Source organism: Sebastes fasciatus, chromosome 17, assembly GCF_043250625.1.
Source record: "Sebastes fasciatus isolate fSebFas1 chromosome 17, fSebFas1.pri, whole genome shotgun sequence".
Taxonomy (NCBI): Eukaryota; Metazoa; Chordata; class Actinopteri; order Perciformes; family Sebastidae; genus Sebastes; species Sebastes fasciatus.
In genome coordinates, this window is record NC_133811.1 from 28,102,302 (window position 1) to 28,120,511 (window position 18,210).

The window sequence follows — 18,210 nt, forward strand, 5'->3', positions numbered from 1 at the left end:
TATTTGAAATCTAAACATGAAAAAATGAGGTGATTGCAGAAAGAGGACGATGACGGGAAGAGGAAGTGATGGAGGCAGATAGAGAAGAAGAGGAGGAGGAAGACGTAGAGAGGACAGAGGATCAGGAGTAAACATGAGGGGAATTATTAGATGATGGAAGAGACAGACGGAGGAAGAGAGACACTTTCAGGTCGACCGGTGAAGCGTGAGAAGCTGGAAACGAGGGAGAGGGGAGAGGAGGTGGAAAAAAAGAAAATCAACATCAACAGGAGGAGAGAGACAGAAATGATGGAGGAGGTCGGCGGAGGTCTGAGAGGAAAGAAACGAAACCGGCGGAGAAGGATAGAAGAAGAAAGTCGGGGTCAAGTGGGGTTAGACGTTGAGGAAATGATGACAGTTAATAAAGACAGTAAATAAAGAATAGGACTTAATATTCAGGTTAAGCTGATATTTGTATACGTGAATAAACAAAGTGAATAAAATGCCAGTGAAAGAGAGATTTAGTTATTCTGCTCCTAATGCCTCCTAATTTATTCTGTAATGAGCTGAACAACCTCCAGTGAATTACGCTCACGTTCAACTGTTTTGCATTAACAGAAAACATTTTAGGGAGAAACACGACGCCTTCAGGAATAATGTTTCCTGTAATGATCTGCTCCCGGATTCAAATCCCAACACGTCCTCCCAGCTCAGTGTTTGAATCTGTGTTGACTCTCAAACAGTCAACAGAGAACTCTGCTGTTGTTATTTATTATGTTGTGATAATTTAATCAGAGAGTGTGCCATTTAAATATCAGCTATCAGTTTCATGCTTAATTCATCTATTCAATGGTAATTTTTCTATGGAGGACAGAACGTGCCAAAATAAAAAATAAAGGAATAAATAAATAAATGAGTCGATGAATAATATTAAAAATAATTGTAGCCATTAATTAATTGATGAAATGTGACACAAATTGACATTTCTGTTTAAATATACTTTTATTTATTCATGTATTTATTTTTTATTAATTTTTACATTTATTTAATTTTGCATTTATTTTTTTTAATTTGTATTTATTTTTAAATGTATGTATTTATTTATGTATTTAGGCATTTATTTATTCATTTCTGCATGATTTTTCGCTTTGTGCATTTCTACCTCGTTATGCAAATGAGGGGGATGTCACTCAACGTGTGTCATCATGGGGTCATAAATAAGGGGTGAAATGCAAAGGGGAAAATCATGCCAAAAATAAATAAATAAATGCATAAATACATACATTTAAAAATAAATAAAAAATAAATAAAATTATAAAATATATAGTAATGATATAATATAATAAAATAAACAATAAATAATTAATAATACAAAATGAAATAAATAAATTTGAAATAAAAAAAATAAACAAACAAACAAATAAATAAATAAATAAATAAATAAATAAATAAATAAATAAATAAATAAAAGGGAAAATTAAACAAGAGTAAATAAATGAGGGACAATAACACAAAGATAAATAAATAAAGAAGCAATTTAAAACAAAAATATAAATTTATGTCACATTTTATCAATTAATTAATGGATACATTTATTTTTTTTAAATTATTTTTGCCATATTTTGCTCTATATATAAATAATGCAACCAGCCACCAGGTGGCGATCCAGATATTTTGGCTTCACTTTGGGGAACTGTCATGTCAACCATCTTTATAAACGTCTATGGTTTGGACATGTGTAATGGAGAAATGCTGGGTATATTAGGAGAAGGACGCTGAAGATGGAGCTGCCAGGCAAGAGGAAAAGAGGAGGTTTATAAATGTGGCGCGACAGAGGAAGATGCAGAGGACAGGAAGAGATGGAAACAGATGTGGTTACCCCTGATGGGAGCAGCCGAAAGAAGAAGAATAGAATAAATATGTGTAATTTTTGAGTGTTTCTTCGTCAAAATCATCTCCATCTCTCCTCTTTCTGTAAAACATAAAAGCTTTTTTTCGTCACTCATGTTGAACCTCGATGCAGCTGCAAAGATGCATCCAATGAAATCTGATTTTTACGATGGCGAGCTAACCCCTGCCCATCACATAAACCTGCACATGTGTGTGTTTTTCAAGGTTAATAGTGTCTCTGCAGCAGCACATGTGCAGATGAGCGCTGCGACCTGAGCAGCAGACCAATTAAACAACCATCTCTTAGAACAAGATTGAACTTTTCAGCCTCTGGAGCCGCAATTAACGGCAGCACCTTTGTTCAGAATGTTTGAACCTTCCTTGTGAGTCTTTTAATGAAATATTGATTTTCATTGTACAGGAGTCACAGTTGTTACTGAATGCATTACAAGTTAACAGTGAATTGTTATTGTGCGGCTCTCGGGGGACGGCGTGGCGCTAAAACTGCCAGATAGGAGCTTTTGTTTGTGGTGGGGGGGCTCAGCGGGTAAATCATGGAGCTCCCACCTCAAACTAGGACACACGTACATTTAGTTCTGTGCACATGCACTGCTTCTTATGCAGCTGTATGATACAAAAAGGACATCCCTGCACACTTCTGTTGCATTCAAGATTTTATCGAGTTTTTTAAGAAGTCATAGTCTGCAGATCTGAAGGGACGGAAACAAGTTTGATGCACTGATTCAATAAAATCTCCAATGCGAGAAACACGTGCAGAAACCTACCTTTTTAAACAAAGAACACAATATATAGCGCTGATCTGATAGCAGTCATTTCCATGTTCCAAAAGTAGATTTATGTTACAATAAACCAATTCAGGTAATGTTTTGCACACTATATCAGGTGCAATACTGATACATGATAAAATGGACATCATGATATACTTGCAGAATACACACATTGTAGTATCCAGCGTTGCATACTGTAATATTTCACCAGAAATAGTATGAAATTCATGTACTATTGGCTAAGGTTTCAGACATACTTAAATATCTCACGTTGTTTTCTAGCGTACTAAATAGCATGTTAGTTTGGAAGTACTATGTTGCGTTAAAGTTTAATGCAAATTATAATGTCACCTCATCTTGCTCTGCTGTTGTTGTGATTTGTGATTTCAATGTCAATTCAGGAAGACGACAATCTTTATTGTACTATTTAAGGGGATGTGCATTCCAAGCTAAAATACTATTCGATAATCACTGGGAACTAGTCGATGATATTTCACTTTTGGAACGGTGGAAGAGGCCAGACGACGGTTAAAACCAGGGAAAATATATATTTTTAAGACATAGTGGCATAAAAAAGTCAATTTTTTTTTAATAATTTAATGACTATTCAAAGAAATTGAAAATCATGATCCATCCTCATTATTTAATTGAAAGTTTTGCGTGGCCATTCATACGTTATGTGTTGGTATAAACCAGGGGTCGGCAACCTTTACTGTCAAAAGAGCCATTTTAGGCAAAAAAATAAAATAATTTACAGATACAGAAATAAATGAACACGTAAATATTAAAATAAAATGCTTTTTATTATCTTTATTAATAAATGAAGAAATAAATGAAAATGCTCAAGGGCTAAAAATAAATAAATATCATTATATATATATATAAAACATTTTTCTTTAAATATATTCATTTTATATGCAAAAATATGTTTAAAATATATAAATAATAAATTAAGAAATAAATGTTAAAATAAATGAAAATGCTTGTAATTATTCTTTTATATTCTCATAATACTACGACTTTTTCTCTTAAACTTCTGACTTTATTTTTATAATATTACGACTTTTTTCTCATAAACCTATGACTTTATTCTTGAAATCTCAGATTGATTTTTTTTCCTCAATGTGGCCCTAATACTGTCGTACCGTCGTACCATAGACCTATAACAATGATAAATAAAAATGAAAATGTAAACAAAAAAACAGTTATTCATTTCCATTTTTATAAATCCACAGGGACCCTGGAGAGGAGCTGAAGAGCCTCATGTGGCTCCGGAGCCGCAGGTTGCAGACCCCTGTTATAAACCAAACTGAGAAAACAACCTCAAAGTTCAACGTGTTCTTTGAACACGTGAATGATGGATTTAACCTCGCTGGGTAAACACACGGCACAGTGGAATTATGGCTGAAAGATAATCTCATTAAGTTTGGAGTCAACAGAGAGGATCCATCGTGGAGCGTTTATCTGGACCCCAGACACCTCTACGCTCCTTAATTAACTCTTAATTGATTAACGAGGAGACACTTGTTAAACCAATTTCACTCACTTTCATCAGACTCCTGGGCCTTACAGAGAGAGAGAGAGAGAGAGAGAGAGAGAGAGAGAGAGAGAGAGAGAGAGAGGTTGTTTTAAGAGCTTCACCTCTAAAATATCCAACAAGAAAAACTTTGGTTGGTTGCAGATGGTGTGTGTGTGTGTGTGTGTGTGTGTGTGTGTGTGTGTGTGTGTGTGTGTGTGCGTGTGTGTGTGTGTGAGAGCGGGATGGTAGATCGAGGTAAAAGAGCAACATTTTTAACACATTTACATAAAAGGCTAAAAGAGTCTCTGGCTACAGATAAAAGTGTGTGAATACCTGCTGGCCTGTGTGTGTGCGTGTGTGTGTGCGTGTGTGTGTGTGTGTGTGTGTGTGTCAGAAAGAGGAAATTGGGAACACAAGCAGGCCATTAAGAGGCTAATCAACTGTCTTTTTTCTTACTAATTATATAGAGCTGTTTCAATTACACTGCGGGATCCCTCAGCATGACCACACACACACACACACACACACACACACACACACACACACACACACACACACACACACACACACACACACACACACACACACACACACGCACACGCACACGCACACACACGCACACGCACACACACACAGACAGACACGCAATCATCAGCCACCATCACCATTATCATCACCACAATGTGTAGCTAACACATAATGTGTGTGTGTTATTAGCAGGAATAGACAGGAGAGACACCGACGTGACAAACAGCGGTATGCGGTCTTTGCATTGAGCTGGAAAAGTGTTCTTCTTCTATACTGATTTTTAAGTATTGTGATTCGATATTATGATTTATTGCGATTTTTAACGCTAGACCTTGGGGAAAAAGTTGAATCCTACACTTCTAGGGACTTTTATTTTGGAAAATCTCTTAATTCATACAGTAAAAATGTTTGATTTTCAGCATGTGTGTAGTCAGAGATGCCCTGAAGTCAAATATATCAAGATCATTGTCAGGCATTATTAATTAAATTTTTTCCAGCAACTCAAAAATCTAAGAATAATTTCCCTCATAAATTGCATATTAAACACATGTATATATTTTATTTATTTATTTTGATATGTTATTTATTTATTTAAAATATTATATTTTTTTAACTAAAATAATAAAACTGTATTTTTGGTGTATATATATTTTTAAATTCTTAAACTTTATTTATTTTTATATAATGTTATCTATTTATTTTTAGCCCTTTACTTTTCCTTATTCTTTTCCTTGTTGCTTTTGCTATTCCTTGAAGGGCCAAACTGTCAACCCAGGCTGATTAGTCCTGCACACATATACTCTATTTTAAATGAAAAAAGAGAGTAATTTTGCTAGCAAAACGTATATAAATAAATATTTTTTAAAATGATATAAATAAATATTTACAGATACAGAAATAAATAACACATAAATATTAAAATAAAATGCTTTTTATTATCTTCATTAATAAATTAATAAATACATGTTAAAATAAATGAAAATGCTTGTTAGTATTCTTTTATATTTTGTTGTTTGTCTTTATATTTCCATATATATTTATTTATTTATTTATTTCTCTTAGTATTTTTGTAAATTTCTTTATTAACTTATTTATTCCTCTTTATATTTCCACATTTATTTTCTTATTCTTTTGCAGATTTATTCCTATTTATAGCACTCCTATGACTCCATAAGTTTAAATCCAAAGATCTCAAATGTGGAAATAAAAAGAGGGATAAATAAGTAAAAAAAAGAAGTGTAAATACAAATAAAAATAAATAAAAATAAATACATGTTGAAATATAAAGATAAATAACAAAATATAGAAGTATAATTTTCATTTATTTTAACATTTATTTCTTCATTTACTATTCCTATTTAAAACATATTTTTATTGTGTGTTTTATTATGTATATATTTTAATTTTGTTTACATTAATTTATTTTTATATATTATATTATATATTATTTATATATTTTTAGCCCTATTTTCCCTGTTTCCCTTTATTCCTTTAAGGGTGCGCCTTCCTGCCCAGGCTGAGTAGCCCTGTATACATACACTCTATTTTAAATAAAATATAGAGTGATTTATATGCAAAATAAAATTTAAAAAAAATTAAAAAGTATACAACTAAATATTTATAGATACAGAAATAAATTAACACATAAATGTTGAAATAAAACATTTATTATTATTATTATTATTATTATTATTATTATTATTATTATTTTACATTTTATTATTTATCTTTATATTTCCACATTTCTTATTCTTTTGGAGATTTATTCTTATTTATAGCACTCCTATGACTCCATAAGTTTAAATCCAGAGGTCTCAGAATCTGTATGAAAACACAGAAACTCGTTCTTTTAACAGAACTCATCTACTTCAAGTTGAGACCTCACAGAATTATGTCACACACTGAAGCAGCATATTGACTGTAGCTGAGCGGACACATGAAACACTCTTATATGATTTCACTCTCGCTCTGACATTGTTTCTACGTTAGTTGTTATGGCAACAGGCGTCGGTGGGCGAGCGCGAGGGGTGCGAGACGTGGGCTCCGAGCGGCTGACAGCGATGGCGCCCTCGACTGCAACACAAGAGTCAGCCAATTATGCGAGTGGTGGAGCGTTGGAAAGCTGCTCGGCCCTGAGCAGCAGCAGCAGCGGCAGCAGCAGCCACAGCAGCACACTGAGAGGCTGAGGAGGTATTAAGTGGCTCCGCTGAAGCCCAATTTCCCCCGTTAGTTGTTTTCTCAGGGAAAGTGGCTCATTTTAAGTCAAGTTGAGTCTAATTAAAGCTGTGCAGAGAATTGCCTGCGACAAAGCTGCGAGAAAAAGTAAAGACGATAAGGAGAAGTGTCGGCAAGCGTAAGTGTGTGTGTGTGTGTGTGTGTGTGTGTGTGTGTGTGTGTGTGTGCTGTTGCAGTCTATTTTGTGAGTTTTACTCCCTGAAAGTGAAGACATTTTGTCCAGTCCTCACCTCTTCAAAAGGCTGTTTAAGGTTTCACACTTGTGTTTGCGCACTGGGACATTTTTGAGTTTTATAGCAGGGAAGTGAGCTCATGTTTTATAAAGTAGGAACATGTTTGCTAAGATACAGCAGGACGTCTTTGTGCTTTAGGAAGTGAGGATGTTTTAAAGAACTGAAGAAAAAGAAAAAGTGAGAACAATTTCAGGAAGGTGAGAAAATCTCTTTTGCAATCAGGGACATCTTTGAAACGTGAGGATGTTTTCAGAAAATCGGTACCTACTGGTTATATCGTGAGCAGAGTACCTGGTGGACCATAAACAGTACCTGGTACGAGCTGAGCTCATACTAGAAGGTGGAGTTAAAACACTGGAGGCCGTGCTGTACGTACACTACGTCATACACTATGTGCACTACGATGTACACTACGCCATACACTATGTGCACTAAGCCGTACTCTACGGCATACAGTATGACGTACACTACGCCATACACTATGTACACTATGCTGTAAACTATGTACACTAAGCCGTACTCTACGACGAACACTACGATAAACACTACGATGAACACTGCGATGTACACTACGATGTACACTACGATGATCACTACGATGTACACTACGATGTACACTACGTCCACTACGTCATACACTATGTACACTACGATGTAAAATACGCCATACACTATGTACACTACGCTGTAAACTACGTACACTAAGCCGTACTCTACAACGAACACTACGATGAACACTACGATGAACACTACGATGTACACTATGTCGTACACTACGATGCATACTATGTACACTACGTACACTACACCATACACTACGATGTATACTATGTACACTACGTACACTACGTCATACACTACGTACACTACGGCATACACTACGATGTATACTATGTACACTACGTCATACACTACAAACACTATGGTGTACACTACGCTGTTTACTACACACACTACGGCATACACTACGTACACTACCCCATACATTATGTACACTACGCCATACACTAAGTACACTACGCTGTATACTACACACACTACAGCATACACTACACAGTACACTATGTACACTTCGCTGTACACTTCGCTGTACACTACACCCTACACTACATGGTTATTTTAATCTAGTGAATGTCAGAAATGATGACAAACAGCCTTGAGAAGTTACCAGAACCCAAAGTGATGTCTACGGATTATTTATTTTGCCTGATTGAAAAGAAAACAAATCACAGAAATGATTTACTCCGGATCATTTCTCATTTTCTTTAGATTTTAGTACATTTTGATTTTTCTACAAATCCATCAAACTGATCAATGAATCAGGATTATTTGCTCTTTTCCTAATCTAAGTATTGCTGCGTCTCCTCTGCATCCACTCACCCGGTTGATGAGCTCTCCCACCATGCCGGTCCAGCTGCCGTTGGGCTCTGGGGCTCCGTACAGCCCGTCGTCCACCAGCTTGATCTTGAAGGAGAACTTCAAGATGTCCGCCATCTCCCGCAGCATGTCCACGCAGAAACCCTCGTACTGCTCGTTACCATGGAAGTTCTGGTAGTTGGGTTTACGCATCAAGTACGGGTTTTCCTGTCAGAAGGGGAAGTGACATCATACAGCAGCTGATTCAAAGGAGGAGGAACTCCAACCAGTGATATCTGACGCTTCGTTGTGTGACAGATTACCAGTATTGTGGTGACGATCAGCGTCTTGTTAGCCAGCGTCTCTGACGCGTTGAGGTCCAGGGAGGTGGAGTTCATGACCAGCGTGTTGTTTGAGTACCAGGTACCAATCTGTTCGTCAAGGAGGAAGAGGAGGACAAAGAGGAGTTAGAAGGGTTAGACCCGCGACCGACTTAAATGTCTTTCAGAGGCTGTAACAAGTTCAGTTTTAGAGCTAGAGAGAAGCTACAGATATATGAAACTAGAAGACCTGGAATCCATTGGTACCACTGGTGAGAAACGGCTTTAAGACAATCATTGCTCTTGAAACAAAGATAGAGGTGGACGACAAAGAGAACCAGAACCAGATGAAATGAAACCGCACAGTGAAGGATGAGGCAGTAGAGAAAGTAAGAAAGCAAGGACAACAGACAAACAGAAAAGAACGGTTCAAGTGTGTTATGAGAGGCAGAGAGACGGACGGCGAGAGGAAGCTGAAGAATCCTCGCTGCAGAATCGATGCTGAAATCAATGAGGGAGGATCTGGCTCCTCCCGGCTCATTCAGCGAGTTAAATAAGCTCATAAATACGTGCTGTAGCGCGTAAACACCAATCTGCTGACCTGACACCAACCCCATCACATGCCCTGACCTCATGACCTCACCTGACCTCCTGTTTGTTTGTGTAGAGATTAGCCGTTAAGGTACCGTCCTGCAGCTGACAGGCTGATTAAGAGCCGGGGCCACTCCTTCCCAGACTCCCATCAGGATGCTGAAACTCATCAATGATAGGTGGAGTTCAGGCGTCCTACCAATCATCTCCACCCTTTCCCATTACCGTGTTTGCCTCCTTGTTTACCTCCAAAAAAATCCAACTATTTTCCATCATGACTTCAACGCAAAAGACCATTTTCTTTTCTCTGATCACCAAATCATGAATGCTAAACAGGCTTCTACCAGGCTAACAAGTCTGGGGCTGCAATTAACGATTAGGCAATTTTCATAATTGATTTATCTGCAAGTTTCTTTCTAGATTAATTGATTAATCATTTGGTCTATAAAATGTCAGAAGATAGAGGAAAATGTGCACGATGATGTCTTTAAATGTCTTGTTTTGTCCAAAACCGCCAAAAATATTCAGTTTAATACGATATAAAACAGAGAGAAGCAGGAAATCTCTACATACACAGAGGCTGAAAAAGCATTTTCTGCCATTTTTGCATGAAAAATCCTTTAACGATTAATTCATTATCAAAATAGTTGCCGATTATTATTTCTGTTGATCGACGAATGGATTAGTCTACTAATCGCTGCAGCTCTAATGTGTATGTCTTTCATCTCCAGGACGTACGGATTAAACAAACCAAAGAGTCGATGTGTTTGTGAGCTTCAGGGTGCTTTCACATCAGGGACCCGGGCCCGGATCCGAATACACATGACCACAAAGTCCAGTTCGATTGATTAGTGTGAACGCTCGGTACCGTACTCGGGCACGGTTCGTCGATCCGTAGGCTACTCGAGTCCACTTGAAAAGGTGGTCTGGAGTCGGTTCATGTGTACTCAGGTACGGTTCGCATCAGGTTTGAAAGCCAACAGTACCAACACACGGAAGTGGACCGCTATTTAACGCGAGTAACGTTAGCAGTCAGCGAGTAGTTTTGAAAGGGCGGGCTTTTTTTCAACGTCACCGGTCTCATCCTCTGAACTGAACGGCCAAACAAGAGGGTCCTTAAAATATAAACAACAGTAGGCGATGGGGTTGGCCGATGTTTGTTATTTCATTTAGCTTGTTTAATGGTCTACTGCTGAAGAACGAGAGACGCTCAGCGGGCAGAGAGAGAGAGAGACAGCGGAGGGAAACAGAGTGTATAGTCGGCATATTTTCACATCTAACTTGGTGAAATAAGAGTTTATTTCGACCAAACCAGAGTTGGTGATTGTTGGAAAGACTAATGACGACGGTTTTAGTTTGTTTCCGTTGAGTTTGAATGTTTTATGATGCTCCGCCACTTAAACAGCTGATCTCAACATAAACAAATACACGTGGATGATGACGCAATCGTACTCGGGTACGGAACGGATCAGTCGTATCTAATGTGAAAACGCCCTTAGAGTGCTGGTAGATGTGGTTCCCTCTGGTCAGAGCTATGCTAGCTGGCTAGTTGTGTTAAGGTAATAATATAAATCAAGTGGGGATCTCCACCACTGCCTCACCTTTTACAGCGTACTTAACCCTGTCCTGTGAGCCCATTTGACCTCAGCTGATCTCTGACCTTTTAATGATCATCAGAGGTCATAAAGCAACACTCCGTCTACATGGACAGAGTCTGTTTCTATTGATCTCATTGATGGTTGAATAAGAGAACTGTTGTTCTGTAACCCTTAACATCAAGGAGATAATGGACTGACTCTCCCAGAGTTCCCAGCACCAGTTCACTGGTTCTAACATCATTATGTGTGGTTTGTGTTTCCTTCTGTCCGGTAAACTGCTCACACTTTACAGGAAGTCGTTCCTGCCTCTTATAATTAACTGACATGCGAACTTAACCTCTGACCCCATTTGACCTCTGACCTCTTTATGGCCCCCGGGGTGTTTCTCCAGGATCTTCAGGGTGTAATTGGTCCTCTGGCCTTTGCTGTTGAACTCAATGTGACCCGTCAGACCGTCGTACTCCACCTGATGAGACAAACGTAGAGAAACAGAGACCAGAACAGGCTGTTAGCTACGATAAAGAATCCAAAGAGATCAGAGACAAAGCTTTAGGTTGCACCGCTTGTACCGACGTTGATACTGATCAACGGCACCAATTAGTGCATCAAAAGTTGAACTTGACGTGACAAATTCACATGGAGTTACTTAACCGCAGAGGTCAGAACATGTTGTCTGCTGATATTGATTTGGAAGGAAATACCACACAGTGTATGTTGGAGGACTTGTTGAAGGCGTCTTCTGTTTGCTGCAGACTGCAGATCAGAGCTGTACTCGTCAGAGAGAGAGAAAGAGACGGAGGGTTTTATTGTCTCTCTCTTCTTTCCTCTGGCATCTTTCCCTTTCTCCCTCCTTCTTTCCTCTTTCATTTCCATGTTCATTTAATTTATTCTCGTCCTCCTCTCTCTCTCTGCTTCTGTCTGTCTGCCACTTCTTGTTCCTTCCATCCACTGAGGATGCCTCCCTCCCTCCCTCCCTCCCTCGCCTCCTCCCTCCATATTGTTTTTGTTGCTCTCAGTGCATCACTTCATCATCTCTACACTGTTTTTGGCAGCAACCAGAGACCTCTCTCTCTCTCTCTCTCTCTCTCTCTCTCTCTCTCTCTCTCTCTCTCTCAGAGTTTTTGGGATGTAATTCATCTTCAGTCACACACACATCCATGCAGACTGTACATGCACTCAATTGCACATTACTCACATAATCTCAGGCACAAAAAGCACGCTTGACTGCACAAGTAACACATACATATGCACATTCCTGCAAACACACATTTTGGGGAGGAAAAAACTGTCATGGTGATTTTCAAAGGGGTCCCTTGACCTCTGACCTCCAGATATGTGAATGTAAATGGGTTCTATGGGTACCCACGAGTCTCCCCTTTACAGACATGCCCACTTTATGATAATCAATAATAAATATATACATACATTTGCATATTTTTCCACTTCCATGTTGATAAGAGTATTAAATACTTGACAAATCTCCCTTTAAGGTACATTTAGAACGGATAAAAAATGTGCAATTAATCACTATTAATCATGGATAATCATGCGATTAATTGTGATTACATATTTTAATTGATTGACAGCCCTAGTTATTATGATTATGATTATTATTATTTAACAGCTGTGACAAACTACCTGCAATCAGTTCTTCTTCGCTCCTCTAAAAACAGTAGTAGCCATGATACCTCCAGGGCGACAGTACACTGAAGGATACCGTTTCGGAGCAGCGAAGAAGAAGAATTGATCTCCTGTTAAACAGTTAGGCAGTTTCTCTTAAAAACACAACTTCACATCACGCCAGCTTGGTTGATTCTAACCCTGCTTATACTCTGTCTTTGGACTTGTTGGAAGCTGTGTTTTGTTCTCTTTTGGTGGAGCTAGGCTAGCAGTTTCCCCCTGCTTCCAGTCTTTGTGCTAAGCTAAGCTAAAACATCCTGGATCTATCTCTGTACTGGAAACACAGACATGAAACTGATATGACTGAAATCTGACTATTACAATGGAGTTAGATGAGAAACTCAAGATGGCACCCATTCATTCCAAAGGTTTCGCTTTTACTGGTTTCATACGTATAAATACACATTTTCTAAACTTTCTTTTAAAATGGAGGTCTACGGGGAAAATTGGCTTACTCGCCAAACCCATTCCCATCCATTCGAGGGGAAGACAGCGAGCAAGAAGGTTTTCCCAGAATGCCATAGTGTGTGTGTTTACCATGCGTAGGTAGTTCATGAGGCTGGTTCCATGCTGCCAGATGAGCGGAGACGTGCAGCTCAGTGGCTTCACTCCGATCTCCTGACTGCGGTTCAGCTCCCGGACGGCGCTCACCACCACGTGAACCGCGTCGAACATCAGTGCCGACGACAGCTGCAACACACAACATAAAAGAATACAATAAACCAAACTGGATTTTACAACGGAAACCAGCCAACTGTCTTGTTACCATCTTGGACCAGTTTAGCTTGTGTAAGTTAGAAACAGAAAATTAGATTGTGGTTTTTAGCTGACACCACGCGGCAACCTCCGGGTCTGAAAAGTGCCTTAAACTTGCATTCTCTCTAACAGCCAGCAGGGGGCGACTCCTCAGGTTGCTAAAAGAAGTCTGATTGTATAGAAGTCTATGAGAAAATGAGTCTACTTCTCACTTGATTTATTACCTCAGTAAACATTGTAAACATGAGTTTATGGTCTTCAAGTCTTCTTCAATACAGCATGATGTTCATTTAGTAAATTATGGTCCCATTTAGAGTCAGATAGACCATAATTAGGGCGGGGCTACCTTGTGATTGACAGGTCACTACCACGGCGTTGTCCGGTCTGGGAGTTGTTCACGTTTTTGTCTTACAACTTTAACCCTTTCACAGTGTGTTTTCACTTCATTAAAGTTAATTATAACCATTGTGGTTGCCTAAAAATGTCTTATTCAGCAGTTTATTCATCCAGCAGACCCGGAGCTACATGATCATCCCATTGGAGTCATGTTTGTGTCCTGATGAATCTAATCTTTTCACTCTCCTTTTAGCTCTGCTTTGGTCTTCACCTCCTCCTGACTAGGAGCTAGAAGTGTGATTATTCTCTGTCATTTAATCTTATTTTGTTCATACAAACACAACATCCTACACACACACATTAGAAAATGTGTTTGTGTGTTTGTTAGTGCTCCTACGGGCGAGGGGCGTCGGGGAACGCTAGCTGCTGCTATCAGCGGCGTTCAGCGAGCGCCTCGTACGGCTCAGCGATCCTATCAGAGTCTGTCGTTCTGGTCCGTTTGGTCAGTTGTCAGTCAAACTGACACTCTGAGGGAATCAGACAAATCGCACGGAGGCAGAGCCGGCCCGGCCCGGTCTGTCGACGGCTGATAAAACAGACGGATGTATGACTGAGTGTGATTGAAGTTCCCTCCGAGTCGATAGTTTCAGGGCTGGATGACGATAACTAATTACAGTTTGAGGAGAGAAAGATAGAAGAGGGAAGACGGAGACGGAAAGAGAGAAAAATAATTGCTGTCTGTCTGTCTGGTCCTGCAGCCGTTCACATATGAACCGCTTTTAAACTAACGTACCGTTACTTTGGGAAATATCAGGCAGATCAGGACCTGAATATGTGTCGAGATATTTAAACACATGATCTTCTAATGAGTTAATTAAACCCTTACTATTCCGACCTCTCTCTTTAGAGGGGTAGGAGATGTCACATAGAAGTGGTGTACATCATCTGAAAGCTGGGAACCTGAAGATTAATTTGAGATGCAGCTCAGCGCTGTGTGTCAAGTTGTTCTAGTCATTAAAGGAAACGTCGGGGTTAAACGGGTTAACATGTTCTGTGGTGTCGTTCTGTCCCGGCAGTCATTTCAGACTGAGACTATTCATCCGATCATCAAGTAATGATCGTAATCATCACAATGATAAAGCTCATTACAATCAAAACAACCACATTCGCAGCTCTTACGCAACTCCGTCGAGCACCTTAAGTGAATAAATATGAGTGATAAATCCCCGGGGGGACGTTCTCCTGCACTGATTGAGACAACCTCCATCGTCATTACTATTATCTTTATTAACGCTGTCTGCTCAGGCGTTGTGTCGGCTCACATCAGAGCTGCAAATGAGACACAAAGAGCTCGGAGGAGATGGATTTGTCCTGATGTCTCCGTTCATTATGGAGGAGGAGTAAAAGATATACGGCGTCAACTGGATGCAATCAAACCTCAATCTGCAGGAGGCTTCAATGTTTTTATTCTCTATTTGTGGGTGTTATTATGTTATTATATTATTATAGGGAGTTACTAGAGACTAGACATCAGTATATTACGGCCTCTGCTGATTTGATTTTGAGCGTTTAAAAGAAGATTATTATTTATAGATCACCGTGGTATCCGTCTAAATCATGATTTAAACAACCCTGTCTTCTACAAAGTTACGTTCCCATACAACTAAACTGTATTCTCAATTACGTTTTCGAGGGAAATGTATTTTCTCCCAGATTACGGTCGCAGTTTTAAACATGTCGTTAACGTTGTAAATTGAAATACAACAAACCGAAAAACACCAGACTTTTACCCAGGAGACTGCTGTTCATGTCCCGTGTGAAACTAGAAGTCAAGGTTGATTTGTCACGTAACTTCCGTCCTTAAGTAACTTGACTATGACTTGTCCCAAACTGCATGTGATTATCATAAAGTGGGCATGTCTGTAAAGGGGAGACTCGTGGGTACCCATAGAACCCATTTACATTCACATATCTGGAGGTCAGAGGTCAAGGGACCCCTTTGAAGATGACCATGACCGTTTTTTCCTCGCCAATATTTAGTGTATGTTTGAAGCGTTATTTAACCTCCTTCTTGACAAGCTAGTATGACATGGTTGGTACCGATGGATTCATCAGGTTTTCTAGTTTCATATGATGTGTAAATGTGTCTCACCGCTGGTCCCGGGTACGGGCTGAGATCACAGCCTTCCTTCCAAGACAGGTTGAGGCTGCGGATGAACTCCAGGAAGAAGGGATGAGTGCCGTTCAGCATGGAGAAACCTAAGATGTTAGACTGATCGCCCACCACGTCGTCCAGCCGCAGCAGAGGGAAGTCCTGAAGACAGACAGAGAGAGAAGACCAGAGGGAGACGGAGGAAAACGATGTTACGTCTTGTGTGATGTCGGCAATTTGTTATAAAAGCGTGAGTTGTGCGATGCAGAAACAACAACAAGGTCACGTCGGAAAGTTGAAGGATGAAAGAAAAGCAGTAGGAGGACAAGACAGAAACAAACGAAGGGCGTGAACAGAGTTTTCTTTTGTAGGCTGCACGACGTCAAGTTCAATTTTTTAAATTCAGAGCAGGCTCACAGAGAGAAAAAAAACGGTTTGAAAAAAAAAAGATGGACATCAAACAGCGGGGACCTTCAAAGAACTTCAAATAGTGGTTGAAGGCGAGTCGGTAGCACGCTGAGCTCTGCTGCTGAAACAAACCCGAATCAAACTGTTGCTCGGCCCTCCGAGGGTTTGTGTTTGCTCTGAAACAGATGCTGCCAATGAAACATTTAGCTTCAGCTGTGAAGTGGAGAGGAGTCCTGTTTAAAAGAGACGCTGCAGGAAACATGATGCTTTCACCTTGAATCTGCTCCACAGCTCCACTGAAATTAAACAACTTTCATTTTATCTTTTCAATTTAGGACTGCAATTAATGAATATTGTGTATTAACTTTTTGATTAATTGTTAAATATATGAAATATAATAATTTTGCATCTTGTTTTTTTGCAACCAGAAGTGACACGAGAGTACAACTGAACACTGAATAAGACATTTATAGGCAACCAGAATCTTACAATTAACTTTCATGAACTGAAAACAAAAGTTGTAAGACAAAAAACAACGCCCTAAAGCAGTGGTTCCCAACCTGGGGTCCTGGCCCCCGTTAGGCTGGCACCAGAGATCACAGGGAGTGCGCCAGGATTTGTCTGCTCTGAGGTTGTCAAAATTAGATTTGCTCATGTAGAACAAAAATCTAAAAACACACTTACTGGATAATTTATACAAAAGTCGGTATATCAAAAACTATTTAAAAAGATGTATTTTTTTTGCTACCTAGTAGAAAAACATTTGATGAAATATTCTGCTTCAGTCCATATTTGTTGGCGTTTAGCCGTTCAAAAATAACATTTACACTGCGATCAAAAACCTGTTGGCTCTCCTGCTTGACACACACAAAGCGAGGCACGCACTTGTATTAACGGGGCGGTCTAGCAGCAATCTAACTACACCACAAATTACATATATTTAACCATGATAACAAAATTTCAATTTTGCCTCGAACACTAGTATAGTAAATCAATTAAGTCGCTACAAAAAAAAAGATCACATTATGTATCTACATTCACTTGGCGAATTCGTCAAGACGTCATCATTTTGACGAGTTCTATTGATTAAAGAAAGTTGATTTAATAAAGAAAAAGACCAACTCATTTGAATCACACTGAATCAACTCATTCAAATTGAGGATTTTGTATGAGGATTTGTAATTGTTTGTAGGGTGATGACAGCGGCATGCATCAATGATATTGGATAGTTGATCATTGAATTAAAAGTAGTAACACCCCCAGTGATAATTAGAAAGAATGCATGTTTAATCCTCATCGGCTTCACTTTTAAGTTTCCGTCTTTCTTTGTATATTTTTGTTATTTACTGGTTGATTTGCTGAGCTCTTCATCTTCCTCCCGCTGCTCTACTCTACTTCCTGTAATTGCTTCGGTGGTGTGTTTGTTGTTGCTCTCGTGACGTGGGGCTGTTTGGGACACGGTGATGGGAAGCATGTTACTCTGCTGCTCTTGTTCATGTCGTTTTTTTCCCCTTTTTGATTTGGGAAAGAATAAAAAGAGAAATCTAGCTAGTAGTCTGTCGACATGTCTCACTGTGGACCAAAGTGTTGGACGGACTGTCGTCATCGTCACCATTTGGCTGCGACTCTCGGGTTAAAAAACATTCTGGCACAGAATCTATCCGGTCTGCAGAAACTGACTGTAGAGGGTACGAGGAAGAGGACATCCAGGACGTGTTCAGAACCTTTTCTGTCCAGCTGTTTAGCACCACTGCTAACCCGTGTGTAAGGTTCATTTCTTTTCCCCGAATCTCTCCGACCCATATTTACTTCACCACATCCCAGCCTGTCGGGAAGCTGCT

The 18,210-nt window shown here is 39.3% G+C and overlaps 2 protein-coding genes across 5 annotated transcripts in view; one reads left to right on the forward strand and one right to left on the reverse strand.

Annotated features, from left to right (window-relative positions):
• Nucleotides 1-18,210, forward strand: part of LOC141753821 (uncharacterized) — a 443,535-nt gene that overhangs the window by 235,658 nt on the left and 189,667 nt on the right. The gene's annotated exons all lie outside the window — the stretch shown is intronic.
• Nucleotides 1-18,210, reverse strand: part of LOC141753805 (glutamate receptor ionotropic, kainate 5-like) — a 194,662-nt gene that overhangs the window by 29,834 nt on the left and 146,618 nt on the right. For all 4 annotated transcript variants that reach the window (XM_074612396.1, XM_074612395.1, XM_074612397.1 and 1 more), the window contains exons 9-13: nucleotides 15,962-16,123; nucleotides 13,255-13,407; nucleotides 11,399-11,503; nucleotides 8,852-8,959; nucleotides 8,553-8,756 (exon numbers count right to left, since the gene is read on the reverse strand). In XM_074612396.1, coding sequence (XP_074468497.1) covers nucleotides 8,553-8,756; nucleotides 8,852-8,959; nucleotides 11,399-11,503; nucleotides 13,255-13,407; nucleotides 15,962-16,123 — 732 coding nt within the window. The remainder of the gene's footprint in view (nucleotides 1-8,552; nucleotides 8,757-8,851; nucleotides 8,960-11,398; nucleotides 11,504-13,254; nucleotides 13,408-15,961; nucleotides 16,124-18,210) is intronic.